The 23,903-nt window shown below is 34.7% G+C and overlaps 1 protein-coding gene across 11 annotated transcripts in view; it reads right to left on the bottom strand.

The window, feature by feature from the left end:
- FNBP1L (formin binding protein 1 like) overlaps positions 1 to 23,903 on the bottom strand; it is a 139,701-nt gene that overhangs the window by 66,293 nt on the left and 49,505 nt on the right. For 6 of the 11 annotated variants that reach the window (XM_057717879.1, XM_057717796.1, XM_057717811.1 and 3 more), the window contains exons 2-6: positions 21,079 to 21,194; positions 20,699 to 20,763; positions 7,238 to 7,291; positions 5,831 to 5,922; positions 4,995 to 5,057 (exon numbers count right to left, since the gene is read on the bottom strand). In XM_057717879.1, coding sequence (XP_057573862.1) covers positions 4,995 to 5,057; positions 5,831 to 5,922; positions 7,238 to 7,291; positions 20,699 to 20,763; positions 21,079 to 21,194 — 390 coding nt within the window. Of the gene's footprint in view, positions 1 to 4,994; positions 5,058 to 5,830; positions 5,979 to 7,237; positions 7,292 to 20,698; positions 20,764 to 21,078; positions 21,195 to 23,903 lie in introns of those variants that run through there. The other 5 variants (XM_057717807.1, XM_057717841.1, XM_057717871.1 and 2 more) reach the window with 5 other exon arrangements.

Below are 23,903 nucleotides of genomic sequence, written 5' to 3'. Positions count from 1 at the left end.
CCATGACTGAAAATGCCTTTCCATCTATTTTAATTGACGAAATTTGGCTGGGTATGAAACTGAGTAGGAAATCATCTTTCTTCAGAAATGTAAAAGTAGCACTCCACTGTCTTCCAACTTCCTGATCCCATTCTGATCCCTGATCCTTTGCATAAAACATGTTTATTTTCTGTTTTGTTTTTTTTCTCTGGAGGTTGGCAGGATCTTCTCTCTCTCCTAAATGTTCTGAAATTTCACGAAGATATGTCTCGCTGTGAATCCACTGTGTTGGGCACCTGGAAAATCCTTTCCACCTGGAAACTCATGTCTTTCTGTTTTGGGGAAATTTTCTTGATTTTTTGCTTATTCATATTCTCTGTTTTCTCTTTTTTAAGATGCTTATTATCTTGAAAATGCACCTATAGGATGAGTTCTCTAATTCTCTTATATTTTCTATCATATTTTCAATCTCCGTCATTTTGCTCAACTTTGAGAGATTTCTTCAATTTCATTCTTTCTAGTGAGATTTTCATTTCTGCTACCATAAAGTTCTTTTTTGTTTTTTGTATGTTCCTTTCTTAACAGTATCTTGTTCCTATTTCATGGTTGTAATAACTTCTCTATTCTCTATGAAAATGTTAATAACAGTTCTGGGTGTATTGCTTGTTTGTTTTTGCTTTTTAATTTCTACTTCCTTCCATAGTCACTGTTTCTTCAAAGTTGCTTTTTTTTCTACATATTAGTTTTTCTTCATACTCTGGTGTTTATATTAGATGTTTTCTTTAAATGTCTGGGGATTCCTGCCTATCTGCTCTTATTTTAGAAGCTAATTAGATTAAGGACTTTTCCTCTACATTGATAAGGCCAGGCAGTTTCCTTGGAGAAATCATGGTGTCTGTATATTTAAGTCTTTCCTCTCAAACTAATTCAATTCCACAAAGGAGACTCCTCCAATTTCTTGTCTGGAAAATATATGCCTTGCCACCTGTATTCTGAGAACTACTTAGAAGAAAGCATAGGATGTCAAAATTTTCTATTTACCTAACCAGTTACAATGTCAATTTCTTGTCTCAGGGCTTACAAAACTATTCAGACAGTGCAAACCTGGTAACTACAAGGTCAAAAGTTTTACATTTCTCACAGGATACCTCCCACTCCTTGACCTTCAGATAGAGACAAGGTTCTTTGCTGTCTCCCTTGGCCAGTGGACAGAGTTCCTGCCACCTTTCACTAAAGGTTTAGTCCTTCAAAGATTCAAACTTTATACAGGGATTTCAGTTCCAGCTCTTCAAACAGAGCTAAAACCTAAACTCTGTCCCTGTGTGAGTATTAAACCCCAAGCCCTTAGCAAGGTCCTGTAAACCTTACCCCAACACCTCTGGAACCACTTTTCAAATGCCACTGTATCAGCTCATACACCTATTGCTCTGGCTTTTAGTTTACCCTCAGTTTCCAGCAGTTAGACATTTCCCTTTCTTTCAGGTAGCTCTGCTAAGAGCTTAAAACACAATAGAAAATATTTTAGCTGTTATATCTAGGTATTTGTACCCAAAAGGTGTCTGAGCTAGCTCAGTGTGCCTTATAGCTAGAACCAGACATACCTGTAACTTACATCAAATAAATGTACTCAGAAATTTCTTATGAAAGTCTTAAAAGGTACTTACTATTTTGATTAGTATGAGACATCAAATGAGATACTTAAAACTTATTCAAAACATAAATATATCTGAATATACATAATATATAGAATGTTACCTTCCTGTGAAGATTAAAATTAAATTTCCACATTTAATTCTCTGAAACTCAGTTCAGAGCTGTGTTTTCAAATTGAAAAGCTATAGCTACTAATTTTGGTGTAATGTGAGGCAACTCATATACAAAAGTACTTTTATATTGTCTTACTGTTTGTGAAAAAAAGCTACGTAATAATTGCCTTGCAACAGCAAAAGAATCATGAATACAATAATATTAAAAATACTCCTTCCCTGAAAGATATTATATTATTATACAATACAGGGATACACTCCAGAAAAGATTCTCCTTTCTTCATCCTTTGTGTCACAGACTAATCAACAGCCACTTCTACTCCCCTATTCTTTCGTAGAAGAGCCCATCTCCCTGTGTGGAGGCTGAAAATAGCTGATAACTTGCTTTACCAGCCTCCCCACAGCTGGGTCAAGTAATCTAATCCTGTCAAAGGCACCCATGAAGAATTCTGCTGGGGGTTTTCTGCGAAAGCCTTCCTTCCCTGATAAGAGGAAACAGTTACAAGAGAAATGCTTCCTCCTTCCTGCTGCTGCATGCAGCTGAATGAGGATGTGGTGCTTGGCTGCTTAAGTCAACTGTTGGCCATAAAGGAACAAGCGTGGAGAAAAAAGCCATGGTCAAGACAGCAACGTGGATAGATGGAAAGAGAAACCTTGATGACATCACTGAGCTACTGACCAACTGTGAAACTGATCTGTTTCTGAGCCCTGTTCTTGTAAACTCATTCTCAGTTACTTGGAACCACCTTTCTGATAGACCTCACATTTCTTTATTTTTTCTTTCTTTAAATACATCTTTATTGGAGTATAATTGCTTTACAACGTTATGTTAGTTTCTGTTGTGCAACAAAGTGAATCAGCTATATTTATATATACATCCCCATATCCCCATCCCCTCTTGAGCCTCCCTCCCACCCTCCCCATCCCACCCCTCTAGTTCATCACAAAGCACCAAGCTGATCTCCCTGTGCTATGCACCAGCTTCCCACGAGCTACCTATTTTACATTTGGTAGTGTATATATGTCAGTGCTACTCTCTCACTACGTCCCAGCCTCCCCATACCTCCCCTCCATGTCCTCAAGTCCATTCTCTATGTCTGCATCTTTACTCCTGCCCTGTCACTAGGTTCATCAGTACCATTTTTCTAGATTCCAATATATATGAATTAGCATATGGTATTTGTTTTTCTCTTTCTGACTTACTTCACTATGTACAACAGAGTCTAGGTCTATCCACCTCACTATAAACAACATAATTTTGTTCCTTTTTATGTCCGAGTAATATTCCATTGTATGTATGTGTCACATCTTCTTTATCCATTCACTTGTCAATGGACATTTAGGTTGCTTCCATGTCCTGGCTATTGTAAATTGTGAAGCAATGAACACTGTGGTACATGTATCTTTTTGAGTTACAGACCTGGCATTTCTGATGCTTCAGTCTTCTCAATCTCTGACCATTCCTTCGAAATCTTCTTCACAGGCTACTGTCTTCTGCCTTCATCTTAAATATCAGTGGGGTCTATTTTGTTTATCCTGGGTTAATAACTGTCTTTTAAAATTTTTCCTCAATGTTCAACACTCTGTTGCTAATCCAATGTCTCTCCTAGTTTTTTAAATCTCCTCTCAATTATTTCAAACATGTTAGGGATTTTACAATTTTGTTTTCTTGGTTAGACATGAAGACATGGACTAGAAAAGGGATCTTGCACATACTTCTACATATTACACAGAACTTATATTTGTGTGTCTCTCTCACTAGATTGCAGGCTCCACAAAAACAAGACCGTGTCATATTTGCTTTTGTACCATACTCAATACATGTTATGGATGCCTTCAATAAACATGAGTTGAACTGAACTCACCTTTATTTCACAATATTGTTAATGCCTTAAAGAAATCTCTCCTATATTTTTTGATGCTTGTTTCTTATGACCCTTATGACTTTTGATTAACAACTAAAAATTGTGCTAAAGGTAAGTCAGCACATATCAACAGGAATGATTTGTGTCAACTCCAGTTTTTAAAGGGACCAATAACTCATGAGTGTAGGAGTCTGTTATTTTGTGCAAATGAAAGACACACATACATACACACTCATTAGGTGGCAGATACTAAGCATGCTAGTTAAGGCAATTTAAAATTTAATAAATGTAAATACTCCCTAGAAGTCTTGCTGAAACCAATTAAGAAAATCAAAACAAAAATGAAAACAGACTATTAATATACCTAAGAATTCTCAATCAGTACTGGTGATTAGAATCTTAATCAACAACAGTTATATAGTAGAAATGTAATCTAAGCTTTTAATCCATGTTTTTAAAAAGAAAAAAAGCTGAAAACCATACACACATATGCATGTTTTTTTTCAATCTCAAACTTAAGTCCTTTTTCCAACAACCACAAACTAAACTGATGAATTTAACATGAAAAACTCCCTTCAGCATAATTTTCAAGGAATAGTGATCATCATAAAAATATGCAGGAAAAGAGTAAACTGCTTGCTAACATGAGGGCTCAGAAAGAATATTAATCTTATACTACAGCACATCATTATGCAGAGCATTTTAAGTAAAGAAGATGCAATGTTCCATGTAAACATCTTGGTTTTCAAATGACTGTATGCCAGGTTATTTAAGAAAAACCACATTAGCAAGTACCTTTGGAAAGTTTTTAAAGTAAATAATTATTATGCTTTTAAAATTGTGCCCTATAAAGTACTTTATTTTCTATAGTGGGACAGTCTGTGATGAGCAGCCCAGTACTAGGAACATTTACATTATTATAGAATCACTGAACTGGAAGAAACATTTCATACAATCTAGTCCACTTTCTTCATTTTTCATTTGCTAAAAAATGAAGTCAAGGAAAAAATCAGGTGCTAAGGAAAAGGCAGAACTAGAATCTAGGTTCTCAGTCTCAGTCAAATGGTCTTCTAAGAGACATCACTACTTCCTTACTACTTCGATCTTCTATCAATATTTTATAGTAACAACGGCAAAGTCAAAAAGAATCTTCCTAAATGTTTACAATTATCTGAAGATTATAGAGTTGGTACAAGTACAGAACCATGTAGAAGAAAAAGGAAAACAGACAAAATGATCTCACATTCTCTATTTACACCAATGTCAAACTATGAATAATACTACACTGAAAAATATTAAAATCAAATAGATATGAAGCATAAGAGAATTTAGGGCTAAACCAGTCTACAAAATTTTATATTCAACATGAAAACGCTAAACTCACATTATCCATCTGTTTCCAGCACATGTCAAGGTACTGTTGAGCTTTTCGTCCCTCTTGAAGATGCTGAAGATCATAACCAAAAAAATAAAGAAAACAAATTTTAAAATTACATTTAAATACCAATTAAAGCCTAAAGTCCCCAAAAGGCTTTTCACTTAATTTTGTTTCAAGGCACTAATTACATAACCTTATCAAAACTTAGAAAGACAGTATTAGTAAAGCAGAAATTCTCTAAAATGCATTTTACAGACTATTATTTAAGTACTTTAAATATAACCTTTAAGACAGATATAACCTCTTGAAAAATATATGATTATCTAAAATAGGGGTTGACAAAGTTTTCTATAAAGGGTCAGATAATTTTAGGCTTTGTGAATCACATGATCTCTGTTACAAATATTCAACTCTGCTAAGATAATGCAAAAGCAGCCACACACAATATATAAGTGAATGAGTGTGCGCCTGTTCCAATAAAACTTTAGTCACTAAAATTTGAATTTCATATAATTTTCACTTGTCATGAAATATTGTTTTTCATTTTCTTTTCAACTATCCAAAAATGTAAAAACCACTCTTAGCTCATGGTAACTAGGAAACAAAAACAGGCAGTAAGCTAGATTTGGCCCACTGGCTGGAATTTACCAAACCTCAGTCTTAAATCCAAAACGATCACAAATTAGCAAGAATGTCTTGAGATAATTTTAGCTAGAAGAAATTTAGTGAAATAGAAAAGCACTTTATGCTGAATGAATATACATTATTTTAAAAAGCTAAGTAATTACTTCATTTCTGTGAAAATATTTCATACATAACTGTATAAAAATGATAAGAATTACCATTTTTCTTTCAGTTTTCAGATCATGAGCGTATCTCATTAATTCACCATAAACTCTGTGCGCCATTTCTTCTGCTACTACTTCTCGCTGTCCTGCATAGTCATTTAACTCATTAAGGATGTTAAAAAAGGCTATACACGAAGTAAACCTGACAAAAACATATTAAAAATGGTGAAATTTATTTTTATTTTCGTTACAAATGTTTTTATGAGGTACAGATTGAGCCTGACACAACAAATTTTAACATACTCAACCTACATCTCAGCTACCAGCTCTAAATTAACTTTGCATGAAAATCCTGCATTAAGCTCAAGTTGTACATGTTTATATATCTTCAGGTAGTCTTAATTTATAAATAAAAGGATATCTGGGGTCAAAAAGTAGTAAGAATACTACCTGCAGGCTCTTTTGGCATACCGGAATCTCTTAAGTTGCCAATTGACTGGCCTGAGCTTGGGAATGAACTTGGTTGTATTCCTAGGCTTGGCAGCTGAACCTGTTGCAGAGACGATGTGCTTGCTCTCAAGGACAGAACCTGCCAATCATACCACTCAAATGCATCTCGATGGGTGATCTACAGAACAATTTTGCTATTAGCTCTGGACACAGCTGCCTGTATGCCTGCCCACATCCTGAATGGAAGTGAAGTGCCACTATGGTTGGCACTACAGAGGGGTAAGAAGGGGCAAAAATAAGGGTAAAAAAAAATGTGTGTGGAGGGAAGGAAAGAAATAAAGAGAAGCACTGTATTAAAATGTATAGATCTACTTGAATACACTGCCAGAACACTCTTATATAAGCTGAAGGTGGACAGCTCAGATAGGACTCTATTAACACTAAACTTGAGAATCCTCTAACAACTGACAATCATATACAAAGTTGTTTTGAGTCTAGTCTCTTTTTGTTTCTGCATTTTACAACTATCCCATGTAACCCCGTTTAAGAATGCCAAAAAGCTCATAGGCAATTCCTAAACTTTTATTCATAGTTCCAAAGTTACCCTGAAAATCTTATTCCTTTCCATTACCCTTTTAAACCAACCAGCCAAGTTGTTTTACTACCTGTAAAAGTAAAAGCAAGAATCTAACAAGCTGACAACTATAAAATAAAATATAGAAAAAATATCCTTTTCTTCTGGAGACTACATCATTCAAGTGGAGTCCCAGTACACCTATTACTTAGAACTCACACTTCAACTATTCTAAAAAGCTATTATCAAGCCCACTACAGTATCATCCTCATAAGAAAAAACAGTAGTTTCCTCTTTCATAAACATTATGATTTTTATTATAATAAACTTTTTAAAATCTTTATAAAAAGCTAACAGCATAATATTTTACTAAATAACAAAAATATAGGTTTTCTTTTAAATTTTAATATGCAATAATAAATAGGTATATAATTTACCTTGGCTCTTCATCTTTGGCAGAACGTTTGGGACAGTACTTCTTAACCAGATTTCTACAGGAAGAAGATTTTTTTAAATTTATTAAAAATACTGTTGAAATTCAAATACTCTAAAAGTTTCCAATTTCATTAAATCAAGAATTTAATGATGTAAAATAATTAAGACAGCAACATGATCATCTATTACCATCATAATAGATGATCATTACTTACATTTTCTTCTTAAAATACTGATCCTGTAGAAAGAAATGTTATTTCTATGTTAATGTGAGTGTAATCCTAACAATTTGGTTGATTATGTTATCAAACTAAAAAGAAATAAGACGAATAAAAAGAAGCAAAGTACTCAGTATATGAAACAAAGTACTCAGTATATGAAACTGTTACGGCAGAAAGATATGTACTTCAAGGAAATACCATCATTAGTTTGTAAATCACAGATTGTAATCTAAGGTAAAATGTAAACAGATGCGGACTCACTACAAGATAAAAGAACAGTTCATCAGTATTCTCTATAAGTCTACTTTTATATGAAAATCACTATGTGATCCTTAACCTTCTCTTTTTTTAGGCAAATGAATTATATTTCAATTTATAACTTTCTTTGCCTGTATCTATGTCCTTTCTTGACGGTCTCGGACTAGAATGCTACTGCATTTCATCTTTGCAAAATCAGAGGCAGACAAGCACATGGACTCTAGAGTCAAACTGGACTACATGGGTTTTTTGCGTGGCATCTGTGTGACCCTGGACAATTTACTCACCCTCTCTGTACCCAGTTTTCTATAAATGGTGATAACTGTACCTCTAACCAATAAGGTTATGAGAATCAAAGTAGATAAGCTTTAACCACAGTCCTCAAAACATGATCCATGGACAAGTAAAGGTCCACAGACTCTTCATTACCTATCCACAGAAAGCTAAGTACAGAAGTTGAGAGTAATTTTATAAATGTTGACTCTACCAGTAAAAAAAAGTAGGGCCTGTATATCGTATGTTTCTTTTTATGTCATTTTTCCTAGTATTAAATTTTTATTGTATTTTATAAAAGCATCAGTAGAAACTTTAAAAGAAACTAGTCCATCATCACAAATAATTTGAGATGCACTGGTTTAAACTATGATATCCACGGAAATTAGCAATTATGAGCTAACTGATTAACTTACTATGGTTATAATCACAGTCTCCAACCTATAAATGGATTGCATTCTAGAAATTACTTTTAAAGTCAGTGATTTTTCAAGCACGAATGCAGGAATTACTTTAAATAAAAACAAGTCAAACTTGGGCAAAGAACATTCCAAATAGCAAGCAGTTTCAAATTCTTAACACAGGCTATAACTGACATTTGTTGTCTATGCCTACCTGCATCACTTACTACCCTTTTTTTATTCTGTAACAGTCTGTGGCAGACACATTTCTGCTCATCAAAACATCTTGTTATTTCACACATCTCTCAGCCCGCCTGCAGTTAGGCAGAACCACGTGGCTAATTCTGTATAATGGGCTGTAAGCTCTGTGTAAGTAACAAGCTAAAGCATTATAGCTCATGCATAAATCTTTGGGCTTCCTCAGTCCCTACTGAAGCAACTGTGGAGGCTTCATGTTAAGATCAAGATGAAAACAGTATGGATTCTTGAGTTACCACATGGACTACTAGAGAGTTATCACATAGCCTTGTGGCTGACTTTGCATGAGCAAGAAATAAGCTTTTGCTGCGTAAAGCCCCTGAGATTTTGGAGCTGTTATTCTAGTATAGCCTAGCATATCCTAAACGATAGCCCCTTTATTGTCATGTCTATGTAGTTGTGGTGGACTGGCCACATGTAACAGTCCAGGAACAGTTACCTGATCCAGGCCCATTAATCCAGGCCAAAGTCAATCCTAAAATTTCTGTTGAAATTCTTGGTAACATATGATCTATCTCTCTTTTTTTTAATTTTTATTTTATATTGGAGTATAGTTGATTAATAATGTGTTAGTTTCAGGTGTACAGCAAAGTAATTCAGTTATACATGTATACATGTACCTATTCTTTTTCAAATTCTTTTCCCATTTAGGTTATTATAGAACGTTGAGCAGAGTTCCCTGTGCTATACAGTAGTCCTTGTTGTTTAGCAGTATGTCCTCTTGGGGACTCCCCTGGTGGTCCAGTGGTAAAGAATCTGTCCTTCAATGCAGGGGACACTGTGTCAATCTAAGATTCCACATGCCGTGGGGCAACTGAGCCTGCGCACCTCAACTACACAGCCCACACGCCCTGGAGCCCACATGCCACAACTAGAGAAGGAAAAAACCCAGCACGTCACAACTAGAGAGAAGCCCACGTGCCACAACGAAAGATCCTGCATGCCACAACCAAGACCCAACACAGCCAAAACTAAATAAATTAATTTAAATAAATATTAAAGAAGTGTGTGTTCTCTTTACGCTGAAGCTAGGTTGATAGGAAAGAATCCTGGAGCCACCATGTGTAAAGAGCTACCTGGGAATTAAATCAACAGAAAAGACAGCAAAACCAAGAGAAAAAGAGAAATTCTTACTTTTCTGAGTACCCAGATCCCTAAACTTTTCAGTCGCATAAGTCATAAATTCCTTTCTTTGCTTAAACCGACATGACTTGGGCTTCTGACACTTGAAAGAATTTGACTACTACCAAAGACACGAACACAAAAGTCTTAACATACTCATAGCTTAAACACAGCATAAACAACGCTAATTTGAACTCTAGCTTCTCGGAGGAAGGGCACATATATCACAAGAGGGAAGGGGAAGAAGAAGAAATACTTTTACCTTTTGAGCATGCAGGGTTAGTCCTCAGCAATTTTTAAAAACTGCTCTTGCCTCTCTTACGTAAAAGTCACCCACCTATGGGCAACTCTTCCCAAGCCCCAATAAAGCCCTCAGAAACCATATACAAGCCACTGAAGACTCCACTCCAAGCCAACCCTGCCACTAGAAAAACTACAGCATGGTCCAAAATGTTCTTTTATTCTACTAAATCAAAACTTCTATTCTATGAAAACATATGTCCTAGAAGAAGACACAATAAATTATTAATAGTACTCATTTCTAGGGAGAGGGACTGGGAAGTGACTCAAATTTAAATGTTACAACGATCATATACTGTTTTTCTAATTTTAAAAAATTAATGATAAACACATACCAAAAGAATTTTATTCCCTCAAAGCTGCTGATCTCAGTTGAGCCTTCTAAGAAAACAGTCTAAAGTCAGCCAAAATTCACAGCAAGGTGTGACTGGTTACTAAGTCCCACAAATTCCTGCTTTGAATTTTTAACATAATATGCTTATTACGTCAAATAAATCTCTGGCCTGTCTTAAATACGTAAGTGTAAAACATGCAGGTTGCTCCTAAACTAAAAATATTTTAGGCAATTCATCTCTCTCAAGAAGTCTGCCCTTAGAACTCTCCTACACTGTTGGTGGGAATGTAAATTGGTACAGCCATTATGGAGAATAGCATGGAGGCTCCTTCAGAAACTAAAAATAGAGCTACCATATAATCCAGCAATCCTGGGCACATACCGGAGAAAACATGGTTTGAAAGGATACAAGCACCCCAGTGTTCACTGCAGCACTGTTAACAATAGCCAAGACATGGAAGCAACCTAAATGTCCATCGACAGATGACTAGATAAAGAAGATGTGGCACGTATATACAATGGACTACACTCAACCATTAAAAAGAATGAAACAATGCCATTTGTAGCAACATCGATGGACCTAGAGATTATCATACTAAGTGAAGCAAGTCAGACAGAGGAAAACAAATATCATATGATATCACTTATACGTGGAATCTAAAAAGAAAAAGATACAAATGAACTTATTTACAAAACAGAAACAGACTCACAGACTTAACAAACTTTTAGATACGAAGGTGGGGGACGGAAGGGGGAGAGGGAGGGATAGATTGGGAGTTTGGGATTGACATGTACACACTGCTATATTTAAAATAGAAGATCAACAAGGACCTACTGTATAGCACAGGGAACTCAGTAATAATAACTCAATACTCTGTAATAACCTAAATGGAGAAAGAACTGGAAAAAGAGATACATATATATGCGTAACTAAATCACTTTGCTGTACATCTGAAGCTAACACAACATTGTTAATCAACTATACTCTAATATAAAATAAAAATTAAAAAAAAGAAATCTGCCCTTAGTGTCACTTTCCCTAGGCTATTGTTTTCAAAAAAAATTTCCTCTCTTCTAAGTCCAGAGATTCTCCAAGTAACCAATTATGATAGCAGTTTTTATATGTAAGATGTTTTAAGGAGGGTGTTCTGAACCAGGAATGAATTAAAACAAAGTTTTATACAGACACAATACATATAACAGATACTATAACAGATGTCATAGATATGCAGATATTTTGTTTTGATGTGTGTTTCATCCATGTTTTCTAAGTACCTTAGGATCATGCACTATAGATACAGAGGACTTAACATTCTTCCTTCAGTAGTCTGAGAAGGCTTCTAAATTTAATGGGCTTCTCCAAAAATTATAGTATTCTCTATATCCTAATTATATATGTGATATTAAATGTCATAATAACTAATTTATATTTAAATTGTTGGTTTCAACATTTTTTATCCATTCTAGTTTTGTCATGTCTACATTTATTTTGAGTTTTAGTGAAAATTATAAAGTACTCCCAATAATTTCTCAAAACTTTAATTCAGTTTTATTTAAACTACATTTTACAGGTAAATGATGAAGTACAAGATACTTCAAAAAAATTTTAAGGCAGAAAGTCACCTCTATACATTTTCAATCTTTCAACATTTGAGTCTTTGAGTTCTAATTACTGTTTAACAGGTGATAAATACCATATTTATTTGTAAAATGGGACACAAATCATACATACTATTTCTTCTGGCAGAAGGGTAGTATTAGATATCTAAGACCGACTAGTATCTCTTTTCTTAATTGCCCTCCCTATATCTAATGGTTAACATGCTTAGGAGTTGCCAGATTAACACAAATGGCCCTATTTGTGGGCCTCAGTTAAGTGATCCAGAGATAGAAAACTGAATGTAGCTGAGCCAAACAGTTCTCTTACTGGAATTTTTAAGTGTTTGGACCTGATACAGCTTTGAGACTAGTATGAGATCTGAATCTCTGAGACATAAAAATGAACTGTTGGTAAGTGTATTTCCTGCCATGTGGAGAAAAAAAACCAGTTGGCACTGAAAGAATGAAGCCAATAAACAAAAAGAAGCCCAGAAAGGGGTGGGGGTGGGGGGCAGAAGACAGACAGGGAGGGACAGGAGGGAGAAAAGGTGGGAAGGGGAAAAGGAGGAAGGAAGGGGGGAAGAAAAGGTGAAAGCAAAGGGCTCTGGCTGTCTGGCTGTGTTTCAGATACCGACTTTTTTTTCCCCTGTGACCTAGCTGCATCCCAGGACTCCCAGCAGCTGTACTGTTCAACCTCTTCTTGAACTCAATTTAAAATATCAAATCAATAAGAAATATCAATAAATAAATATCTCTTCTCAATAAATTTACCATTAAACTTAAACTACCTCACTGGGTTTTTCATCACTCACAGCTACAAATCTTTTCTCATATAGTGCAAAATTAAATGTAAAAGATAACCATATACAAAAGAATGAAGTTGTACCCCTACCTTACACCATATACAAACATTAACTCAAAATGGGTCAAAGATCTAAACATAAGAGCTAAAACTATAAAACTCTTAGAAGAAAACATAGGGAAAAGCTTCACAACATTGGATTTGGCAACAATTTCTTGGATATGACACCAAAAGCACAGACAACAAAAGAAAAAATAGATAAATCAAACATCAAAATTTAAAACTTTTGTGCATCAAAGGCCATGATCAACAGAGTGAAAAGGCAACTATGGAATGGAAGAAAGGATCTACAAATCATATATCTGATAAAAGGTTACAATCCAGACTATATAGAGAACACCTAAAACTCAATAACAAAAAACCAAATAATCCAATTTAAAAAACGGGCAAAGAACTTGGATAGCATTTCTCCAAAGATATACAAGTGGCCAGCAAGTACATGAAAAAATGTTCAGTGTCACTACTCATTAAGGAAATGCAAATCAGAGCCACAATGAGATTTCTTACACCCATCAGAATGGCTACTGTCAAGGGGAAAAAAAGAAGGAAGGGAGGAAGGAAGGAAATAAGGAAACATCCAGAAAATAATAATCACTGGCAAGGATGTGGAGAAATTAGAACCCTTGTTCACTGCTGGTAGGGATGCAAAATAGATCGGCCACTGCAGAAAACAGTATGGTAGTCCTCAAAAAATTAAACACAGAATTACCATAACATCTAGCAATTCCTCTTCTAGGTATATATGCAAAGAATTGAAAGAAAGTAAAGACTCAAATAGATATTTGGACACCATGTTCATAAAATCATTATTCACAATACCCAAAAGGTGGAAAAATCCCAAACTCATCAACAGAAGAATGGATAAACAAAATGTGCTGTTACCATACAATGGAATAATATTCAATCTTAAAAAGGAAGGAAATTCTGATACATTTCCCAACATGGAGAAACCCTTACAACATCACGCTAAGTAAAATAAACCAGTCCCCCAAAAAACAAATACTGTATGATTTCATTTATGCAGTACCTATAGTCGTCAATTTCACAGAAACACAGATAGTTTCAACAGAATTGCCAGGGCCTAGAGGAAGGGGAAAATGGGGAGTTACTGTTTAATAGGTAGAGATTCAATTTTTTAAGATGAGTATGTTCCAGGGATTGCTCACAGAGCAGCATGAATATAGGAGTACTTTACACAGTTGAAACATACACTTAAAAATGATTAAGAGAGTAAGTTTCACATTAGCACATTTTACCACAATTTTAAAAAACTGAATGTAAAAAAAGGGATTACTACAAGTGACATTAGACAAATTCTGAATACTTTGTTTTTTTTAAGGGACATGCTTCATTCTCATTATACCTCTACTGGTGGCAGATGGTGAAATACACTGATAACAAGAAGAAGTAAGAAGACTTAAGTATTTATGCCTGAAAGACCTAGGAGAAGAAAACCAAACAAGCCTCAATGGATATGAAGGTAAACAAAGTATCTCATTTCTTAAAAATGCCAGTTCCTACTTTTGATTTATCTTTAGCATGTCAAGGATACACAGTACCAAAAATGTGAATGGGGACATGCATTTATAGTATCAGCTTCATAGTCTATACCCAAAGAATATATTCAATAATTCAATGCTATTTAGGATGTGACAGGCATAACAATGTGACTTCTAAGCAACTGCAAATCTTTCAGAAGAGTATTTTCAGGTATGTTCAAGACAGAAAAGAGAAAAATTACTTTATTGCTCAATTTAGACTGAGGAAGAAGAAGACTGCCACAGATATAAGTATTATATTTTTCAGAAAAATTCTGTTCTGCTAGTTGATAACTTGTTTTCCTTCTAAATATTAGATTCTTAAAGGAGAACTACATAACACAGTCCTAGCTTCAAATAAGCAGCTTAATCTATCTGATTTGCCTATATTTCAAACATACAGGATGATGAAATAAACATTTTATCTCATTTTAGACACTCTAACACAATTCAAATGGCTACAAATAATTGAGAAATAAAACTATTAAAGGCATTATGAAGCCAACAGATCAACTAAGTGATCTATATAGCCCACATCACTAACAACCTTCTTATTTCTTTATAGTTGTTTAAACAAGATCTTTAAATCCTTTTCACTGGAAAGCTCACTACCAAAATGTTTAACACAACTGGTTTGAACTTATTTTCTTTCTTAAGAGCTTTATGTTTTACTTGTTCACTTCTGCTTCATCATTTAAGAAAACATTTTAATACAAAAATATATAGGCCTTGTGATTCTTGTTAAGGTGGTGAGCCTGAATTTCTTAACTAGTAAAGCAGTAGAGTTCATTGATTGAATCATTCCACAAAAGTTTATTGTACGCTTACTACAGGCCAAGTACTCTACAGGTCTTAGAAATATAACAATGACAAAGATCAAAAAACTCTTGTGAATATCAGATGAGATAGCAGCATATGTAAACTGAAGATGACACTCAAACAATACCATTGTTGCAAATGTAGGTTAGTAGTCTGGTGGATGATTAAGTTGGCGGTGGGGGCATATTTTAGGTATAACAATGAAATGAGATAAAAATAGAGTTCCATGGCATACAAAAAGTATTGTACAAGGATAGGAGCAGAAAAAATGCCAATGATGAAAAAAACAAACACCTAGAAAACTAAAAACAAAAATAAATTTAAAAAAATTTTTTAAAACAAAAAAAGACAGCTAAAATACTGTAACAATATATATATATGAAGTCCAAATCAAACATATCAAGAAAATATAGTTGTATTACCAAAAAAAGGGTCTCCAATTGTCATGCTATTTCCTCTCCTCTGATAAATAACCAGAAGAAAATAGCTAATAAGAGTTAAGGAGAATATTAAAGGCAAGAATCAGAGAGAACTAACATTATGCTGTTCCTAACTCCAATTTATAACAGGTTATAGGAATAATAAAAGTAAAAAGTATTTATCTTAAATTCTCATAATTAAATTTTTAATCTTTCTTAATGACAAATACATTTTCTTAAAAGGAAGGACTTCTAAAGCATTAACCTTTTTTTCAGCTGCTCTAATCTTTACGGAAAAAGATACAACTAGCCCTAAATTTATGAAGTACATAATTTAATTCATATTTAAATTTCTATAATTGTTACATTATAAACAGATGTGTTAGTTGGAAAGAGTATGCTATGTAGCTTTTAGACAATTTATTATTATTGTCCATGGTAAAATTCCTTAGAAACCCAAAGATGTCTCAATGGCACTAGGTACTAGTGACAAAAAAATCCTCTTCAATAGTGAATTAGTCATTCTCCCTATGCTGAAAGGCAGCACCAAGTGCTCAGACTCTGCAGCCAGATTTGAGCCAGCTAGCTCTTTCTTCATCTCTCTGTAATTCATTTTCCTAATGTATAAAATAATACCAACAGCTCATTGGGTTTTTATGAAGATGAAATATAAGATGTATAAAAGCACTGAGAATAGTGCTGGCACGTTAAATGCTATGTAAGTGTTAAGTAAATACCAAAAAAACTGCTTGCTCTGTGCCAGGGACTATTCTAGAAGTTAGGAATAAACACTGCACAGAACAAACAAAAATCTCTTCCTTTTGTGGAGTTTACCTTTTATTAGGAGACTATTTTCTACAATTCAGAGGCAAAAATTATTGAGACAATAAGTCATCTGCATGCAGACACCTAGATATGTTACCAGGCAGGCTCAGGAACTACCAGAGACTGGCAAGAATGAAAGCGTTTCCACAGGATATAATTCTATGAAGAAAATTAATCTAAACTCCAAAATATAGGGAATAGTTCCTTCTGACTGTATCCAGATGCCACTCTTAGGGTTTACCACATTAAGCGGTTTGATCAAAAACTCAGAGGAGGCCAAAGAATCAAAAGTTAAACAATGGCTGACCAAAGAGTAAAAGTAATCTCTACTTTCCACAAGTCAGTACAAAGATGAGCTCCCCAGGTTCTTCTGAGACTAAATAGTGACACAGAAATTGAAAATTCTGATAAAGAGGCATGAGAAAATAAAGACTAAATAGAAAATAGAAACTGGTTTTATTTGCATTATTCTATGTCTAAGCCTATCGATATGAAATATTTGGGACAGCTCTTAGTAGAGCAATCTCTTCACATTGATATATATGACATAAACTCTAGTATGGATAGAAAGCAGTACATGGTCAAAGGTTCAGCATATAGTTAGAGATCCTAATTTCTAAACTAAACTAAAACATAGGTCATTCAATTATTTACACATAAACTTACATTTACTCAACTCTAGCGGTACCAGCTATGCTGCCAGGGTTGGCAAGGTACAAAAATAAAAATGAGACCCAAGAAATCTGGAGAGATTTCTGTTCCGGTTAAGGTAAGTAATTTTTAGGTTTCCTGTTGTCCAATCCATTTCTCTTCCAGTGCCACACTGTCACATTTGAGTCAAAAAGGAATGATCTGGGGTAGAAGTAGGGGAATATAATTTCATATAGCAATCTCTGTGATAGAACTTAATGCTGTAATTATTTTTACCAGAAAAAAATGATACATACTATCATGTATGTAGAGCTTCTTTTTTTCACTTAAGAAAATTTAGTCAATCTCTGCCACACAAATACAATATTATAAATTTATTAGAAGAATGACTCATTTCAGTTTTTTGTGTCCACAAACAAAAAACGTTCTACCAAGTGATTCGAAGTCACCATTTATCATCCATCAAAATGGACATGGTTCAATCGTCTATAACTATACTCTAAATATGATTAGATGCTTTATTTTCTTTTTACTCCTGTCCTCAAACCACTACCAAAAATGAAGCAATACCAAAACTAAAATAAAGTTAAACCAAAGCCAAGAAAACAGACAAATAGAAGACAGAGAAGAAAATAAACTGGGAATGCCAAAATTATACTGCAAATTAAATTTACGCAAAAAGAATATATATTTACAAAAAAATACACTGCAAAATTTAACCCTGCCATATATTTGAAATGTAAATGTTTAACAATCTAAATATAGTTATTATTTAGGAGAAAAAAGAGCTGCCTCACTATGAAAAGAAACTGTCCTCTGCAGTAGCAAAAACAGGAGGGAGTCAACCCAAAGAATTTCTTATTAAAGAAGAGGAAATAAACAAGGCACACTTCTTCCCTTTGGACAACACAGATACTAAAGAGAAGCTGATAATTCAATCATTAACTAAGTATTCATCCAAAGCAGCAAATCTCAATGTAGAGAAAGGGAAGGGAGTTGGTGGTTTTCAAGTTACACAAGGCTCCTCCCAACTCTTCCTTACTGGAATTCCTCAACACCTTCCAATAATCCTGCTCTTGTTGAGAATCACTGCAGGTGAGAGCTACTGTTAGGATAAACATGTACTGAATTTCTTTAGTCTGCTAGGACAGAAAAAAGATGCATATCACTTAACTAGAGCATCTGTACATGACAAAACCTACTTTCTCACTACAAAATTATATTTTCATATCATGTAATTGTGGGTTCTAACCACTCCTGCTTCAAAGAAGTGGTGTTAAAATCTCTTTTTGCAAGTAAGTGAAAATTATAACCGTTATTATCAGTCACAAAACAGAAAGGCAAACAAGTCTGCCATTTGATTAGAATCCTGTTACTCTGGTAAAATCCTGGCCATCCCGAAACACTTGAGGCCCAGGTTATTCTGCACAATTAAACACTGCAGACTGCTGAAGCTTTACTTTATAAATTACCAATTTTTATTTTATAATTTGTGATAGGATTCTTTTGAAACATACTATCTTCTTTGCTTAAGACTACATAATCACTGAAAAGACTTTAATAATTTAAAAGTAAAAGTAAAAAGTGGAAGTTCTTTCCCTTCCCATTCCCCCCACTCTCACTCCTTAGGGGTAATCAGTGTAAAACAATTTGGGGTGTATCCTTTTAGACCTCTTCAGAATACACACAAATTTTACACATAGCTATATGTTCAAGCTCAAGTAAGCAGGAAGGACGTCTTGCTGTAAGTACAGTTCTGCAACTTGCTTTTTACACTGACAGACTGAATAGCCTTTTAAATATGCTGCTACACCTGACTTAATTAAATTGCATATTCCACACTATTTTTCATCATTCCCTTACCAACAGGCACCTTCAGGCTGGAAACACTTTTTTCATCTGTTTTTTGCAATATCTTAATCTTTTCTTTATTATTTGTCACTTCATACCGCCATCACATTACCGTATTGTCTGTAGCATTTCTTTTCTTCACTTATAATACTTAGAAACCAGAAAATTTAATGCGCTAGAGTTGATATCAAATTACAAACTAAATAAGGGAAATTTTTCATTGTTCACAAATGAATACTTTTTTTTATTGCTATTTTAACTTTTCAGAGGTCCTTAACGCTTCCAGATTCCTGAACGGTAAAGTTCCCAAGTCAAAACTTTTGGATAGGTAAAATATCATCACAATTATTATCAATACACTAGTAGGTTCCCTGTTTATATTTTCATATGGAAATTACTTCGTTTAAAAAAATAGGAAGCAAATGAATCAGGAGATTAGCATGATGCTACTATTTCAACAAACATCATTATAGTATGTATATAATTATAAATATAAGTAACCTATTCATCACACCAACTGGTTTTCATCCCATCAACTGGTTGCATAAACTGCTACAAATGGTGCACATATGTGGCTTATCACTCAAATATCCCCCCTCCTTCTGTGGTCCACTACCTTAAATTTCTTTTGGGCAACTATCCCTCCCTCACCATTAGCTATAAATCAATCTAATAGTCTCATTTTGGTGAACTGTTCTGGGTAAGCGTATAATCTAACCAGGGTCAGCAAGACAAAAGGAGACTTTTGCTGGGATTTCTGAAAAGAGGCTGACAGAAGCTTGCACTCTGCTCCTCCCATCTCCTTTCTCTCCCTTCTTTCACTTTCTTCTTTCCCCCTTTACCTTCCTCTCTCCTCTCCCAAATGCACAACAGAGAAGACCATCATTCTTCCCCAGGATGTGGGGGTATGAAGATACGAAATCTAGAGCTATGGGGGTAAAAAGAATGGTACTGAATGAAACCTGAGGATAAAGGTAACAGAGCCAATAAATGGAGCCTGGACACATTTGACCCATAAGTCCAAAAATATACCTGGACTTTCTACTCAGGTGTGCCCTGTGGGTTGGATTTTTCTGTCACTATGCAAAATAAAGAATCCTAACCCCTACAGCTAGAATCCTATACTGTTGTCTAGTCTTCAGGCTTCAAACACCATCTTTATGGAATAAGTTGCAGCAAAACTACTTGTCAGGCTGTGGTCTAACAATGATTTTCTGCTTGAACAAAATCTTAAGATAAATTTCATTTCCTTTAAGATTAAAACTTTCCCTTCAGGGGACTTTCTAGGTGGAGCAGTGGTTAAGAATCTGCCTGCCAATGCAGGGGACATGGGTTCAATCCCTGCTCCAGGAAGATCCTACATGCCATGGAGCAACTAAGCCTGTGTGACACAACTATTGAGCCTGTGCTCTAGAGCCCATGAGCCACAGCTATTGAGCCCATGTGCTGCAACTACTGAAGCCCGCAAGTCTAGAGCCCACGCTCCACAAGAAAAGCCACCACAATGAGAAGCCTGCACACCACAATGAAGAGTAGCCCCCACTTGCCGCAACTACAGAAAGCCCGTGCGCAGCAATGAAGACACAATGCAGCCAATAAATAAATAATGAATATTTTTTTAAAAAACTTTCCCTTTTAAAACTTTTATCTCCTGACACATATTCCAAAATTACTTTCATCAGTAATATAGATCTAATTTTTGACAGAAAGAAACTCAGCTCATCATACTCACTTTCTGTCTTAGAAACTCTGAAGAAATGAGGAACTGGAGAGATCTTCAATACTCTGGAAAGATCACTAAAGCAAAAAGTTATGGGGGAATAAAACTAAAGCACAGAATACCCAGGTATTTCTTTTTCCTGGAATTCTGCTTTCTGATTTTATGATTTTAAGTATCTTTCTGGAATGAAAGCTACTCATGATATAGCTAGTAAATATTCCCTGTGATACTAGGCAATGATTTAATTACATCAGTCATTAAAACAAACCAGTTACCTAATTCGATGAAAAACACAGAATTTAACCTCTGGTATATCACATTTATCTAATATCCAACTATTTAAACATGTAATTTCCTTTCTAAGAACTGAAAAAAAAAAAAATGTAACTTACCTCAATTGTTTTGCATAGTTCTGTTCAATTTCTATCCTCTCTTTAACAAATTTGGCATATCTTTCCAAGAAGTCAATTCCCCATTGTGTATGCTTGTCTAAGCTGTCGAACTGATCCTAGAAAAGGAAGGTAAAAACCACACTGAAAAGTCTAAAATTTTATCCACAAACATTTTAACCACCTTCTGATATTTGTCCAGGCAATGATGTATGAAAAGAAAAACTTAGGCTCTTCTGCTGGTCCCCACCAATCTCATCCTTTACGACCTACACAGAAATAGGTTCTTCAGCACAAATCATGCTATTTTTATGAATGAGTATCTTTACACATGTGGTTCCCCCGGCTCCAACACTCTCTGCAGATTATCTCCTTGCAATTAATTCTTATTCCTCCTTTGAGATTCAGTTCAGGTACTGTGTCCTACAGAAAATGGCCCTAAAATCTCAGACTGGGCTAAGTGGTCTTTCCCTGGCTCCCCAAGTCTACCTATAAACTACTATCTTATTCATCTGCAATACTATACTGAGGGCAGCAGCCATGTATTATTCTACTCTGAACTCCTAAGGCACTGGCACTATGCCCAGTACCACAGGCGGCTCTCAGTGAAGAACTGTTTGAAAAGAATCAAATAAACCTGGGTTCAAATTCTGGGCTCTGCATTTACTGTATGTTTTGACCTTGGGCAAGTTACCAAGGCTCTTTATACATTTTCCATCTTAAAATGGGAGTCCCATTACCCACCTCCATAGGATTATGCTGATGTCATAAAGTGTCCTGCAGTACAGTAAACATGATACTAACACATGAAGACCATAGTTCTGCAAGGTTCTCTCAGTCTTCTAAAGATATTCCCTTCTACCTTTTGTCTGAAAAACCATCATTTCCTATTCTTCAAGAATAATCTCCAAATTGGCTAACAACTTTATACTATCTCTACCTCTCCCATATATCTGTAATGCTGGCAAAATATTCAGATGTCATCCCTTTCTATATCTCTAGTTGTTTTATCTTTCCAAATAATTCACGGCTTAATCACATGTGTTATTTACAAATGAATCATCTCAAAATCTTTGCCTTTTATCTCTTTCCTGACCTTAAATCATTATAAAATTCTACCCATAAAGATAAATATCTCAATAGCAGAGACAGAATTCATCTGGCTATCATAGTTTGGTATTACCACTCTAATTCAATTCTTTCATGTAACTTTTTCATTATTATTTGGCTACCAAAGTTGATTTGAAAACAGCAAGAGAATGAACTGCTCAGTAAACTTAACTGGTATATTAGTAATATTTTCCATTATAAATTGGAATTCTATTTCAAATTGAAAAACTCTCAACAACAACAAAACATTCCAGAAAAAGAATAATCTAAAGCTGAAACAACCATCCTTCATTTTCCAAAATGCTTCAAAGGCTTCTTCCCATCATCCTCTTCATCAAATTTTATATTAAACTTCCTTATCTTCTAGATGAAGTCTCCAAAAACTTTTATAATATACCCTAATCAGTAAAAACTCTTAACAAATACCACTATATGTATATTTACCTATAAGTTATATATACTATGCTATTAAATTATGTAATTATGAAATCCAGAAAAACAAATTTTAAAAAGAAATGAAAATGAAATAAACATTAAATAGTTTTTTTCTTACTTATTTAACAAACAAAAGCCCTGGGGCCATAACTTTTTAAAATATTAACAACAATTTTAGTGAGAGTAATGAATTCAACAAACTTCATTATTTCTAAAATCTTGGTTTAATAAATACTTAATGGCAAAGCAATCTGAAGGCCTTGGTTCTAAACTGGAACATTTAGATTTAGAAGTTGTCACAGCTGGGGAAGCAAATGACACCTCACAAAGACATAAAGATCTAAGTGGAAAAAGTCCACTGTGGACTATACCTTCCAGTTTCTTTTTATGCAAAAATTTGGCTAAATAAATGTCAATGTGTTATTTTTACAAACTAATCAGAAAACACTGCATCTTCATGTTTTTAACAAATAGCTTCAAACTCCACTGAAACTGACTGTAATATGATTTTAAGTGTCAGTTTTGCTGGGTCACACTGCCCAGATATTTGGTCAAATATTATCTTGGATGTTTCTTTGAAGGTGTTTATGGATGAGATAATATATAAATATTTAAATTGCTTTATTTGGAATATGGAAAGCACATAATGCTTCATAATGTGGGTGGGTCTCATCCAATCAGTTGAAGGACTTACTAGAACAAAAACTGACCTACCCCTTTCAAGAAAAATGCTGCCAGGAGGCTGCCAACAGATTGCCTTTGGGCTAGAACTGCAACTCTCCCCTGGGGGAGTTGCAGAGATTGGACTTTCCAAACCTCCAAAATCATGTGACCCAATTCCTTATAAATCAATCCCTTTCTCCCTCTCTCTCTCTCTCTCCCCCCTCCCTCCCTCTCTCCCTCTCCCCTCACACACACACATCCTTGGTTTTAACTGACTTTAACATAAGCAATAAATTTGTTTCCAAATGTTTTCAGTATGCAGATATAATAGTTGTAGGTGACATACATCATTTTCAGCAACATAATTATATAATTTCCAAACATTCATCATCAAAATGCTTTTTTCGTAGCTCAAGTTTCTTTAGAAAAGCAGGTATTCATTCACTATTAAAGTTTCCCTTTTATCTTGAAAAAACATTATATTTTCTCAAAAATACCTGCTAGGAAAGCATATTACTAACAGCCACTTATTAAGGGTCAACAAATTAGAAACAACAGGAGATGAACTGCAAACCTGTGTGAAACACTTTTTCAATAGTCCCTCCGCATTTCATTTGGAA

Source organism: Hippopotamus amphibius, chromosome 1, assembly GCF_030028045.1.
Source record: "Hippopotamus amphibius kiboko isolate mHipAmp2 chromosome 1, mHipAmp2.hap2, whole genome shotgun sequence".
In the NCBI taxonomy this organism is placed as follows: domain Eukaryota; kingdom Metazoa; phylum Chordata; class Mammalia; order Artiodactyla; family Hippopotamidae; genus Hippopotamus; species Hippopotamus amphibius.
Note: the sequence above shows the minus strand (reverse complement) of the source record. Positions and strands in the feature narration are given on the sequence as shown.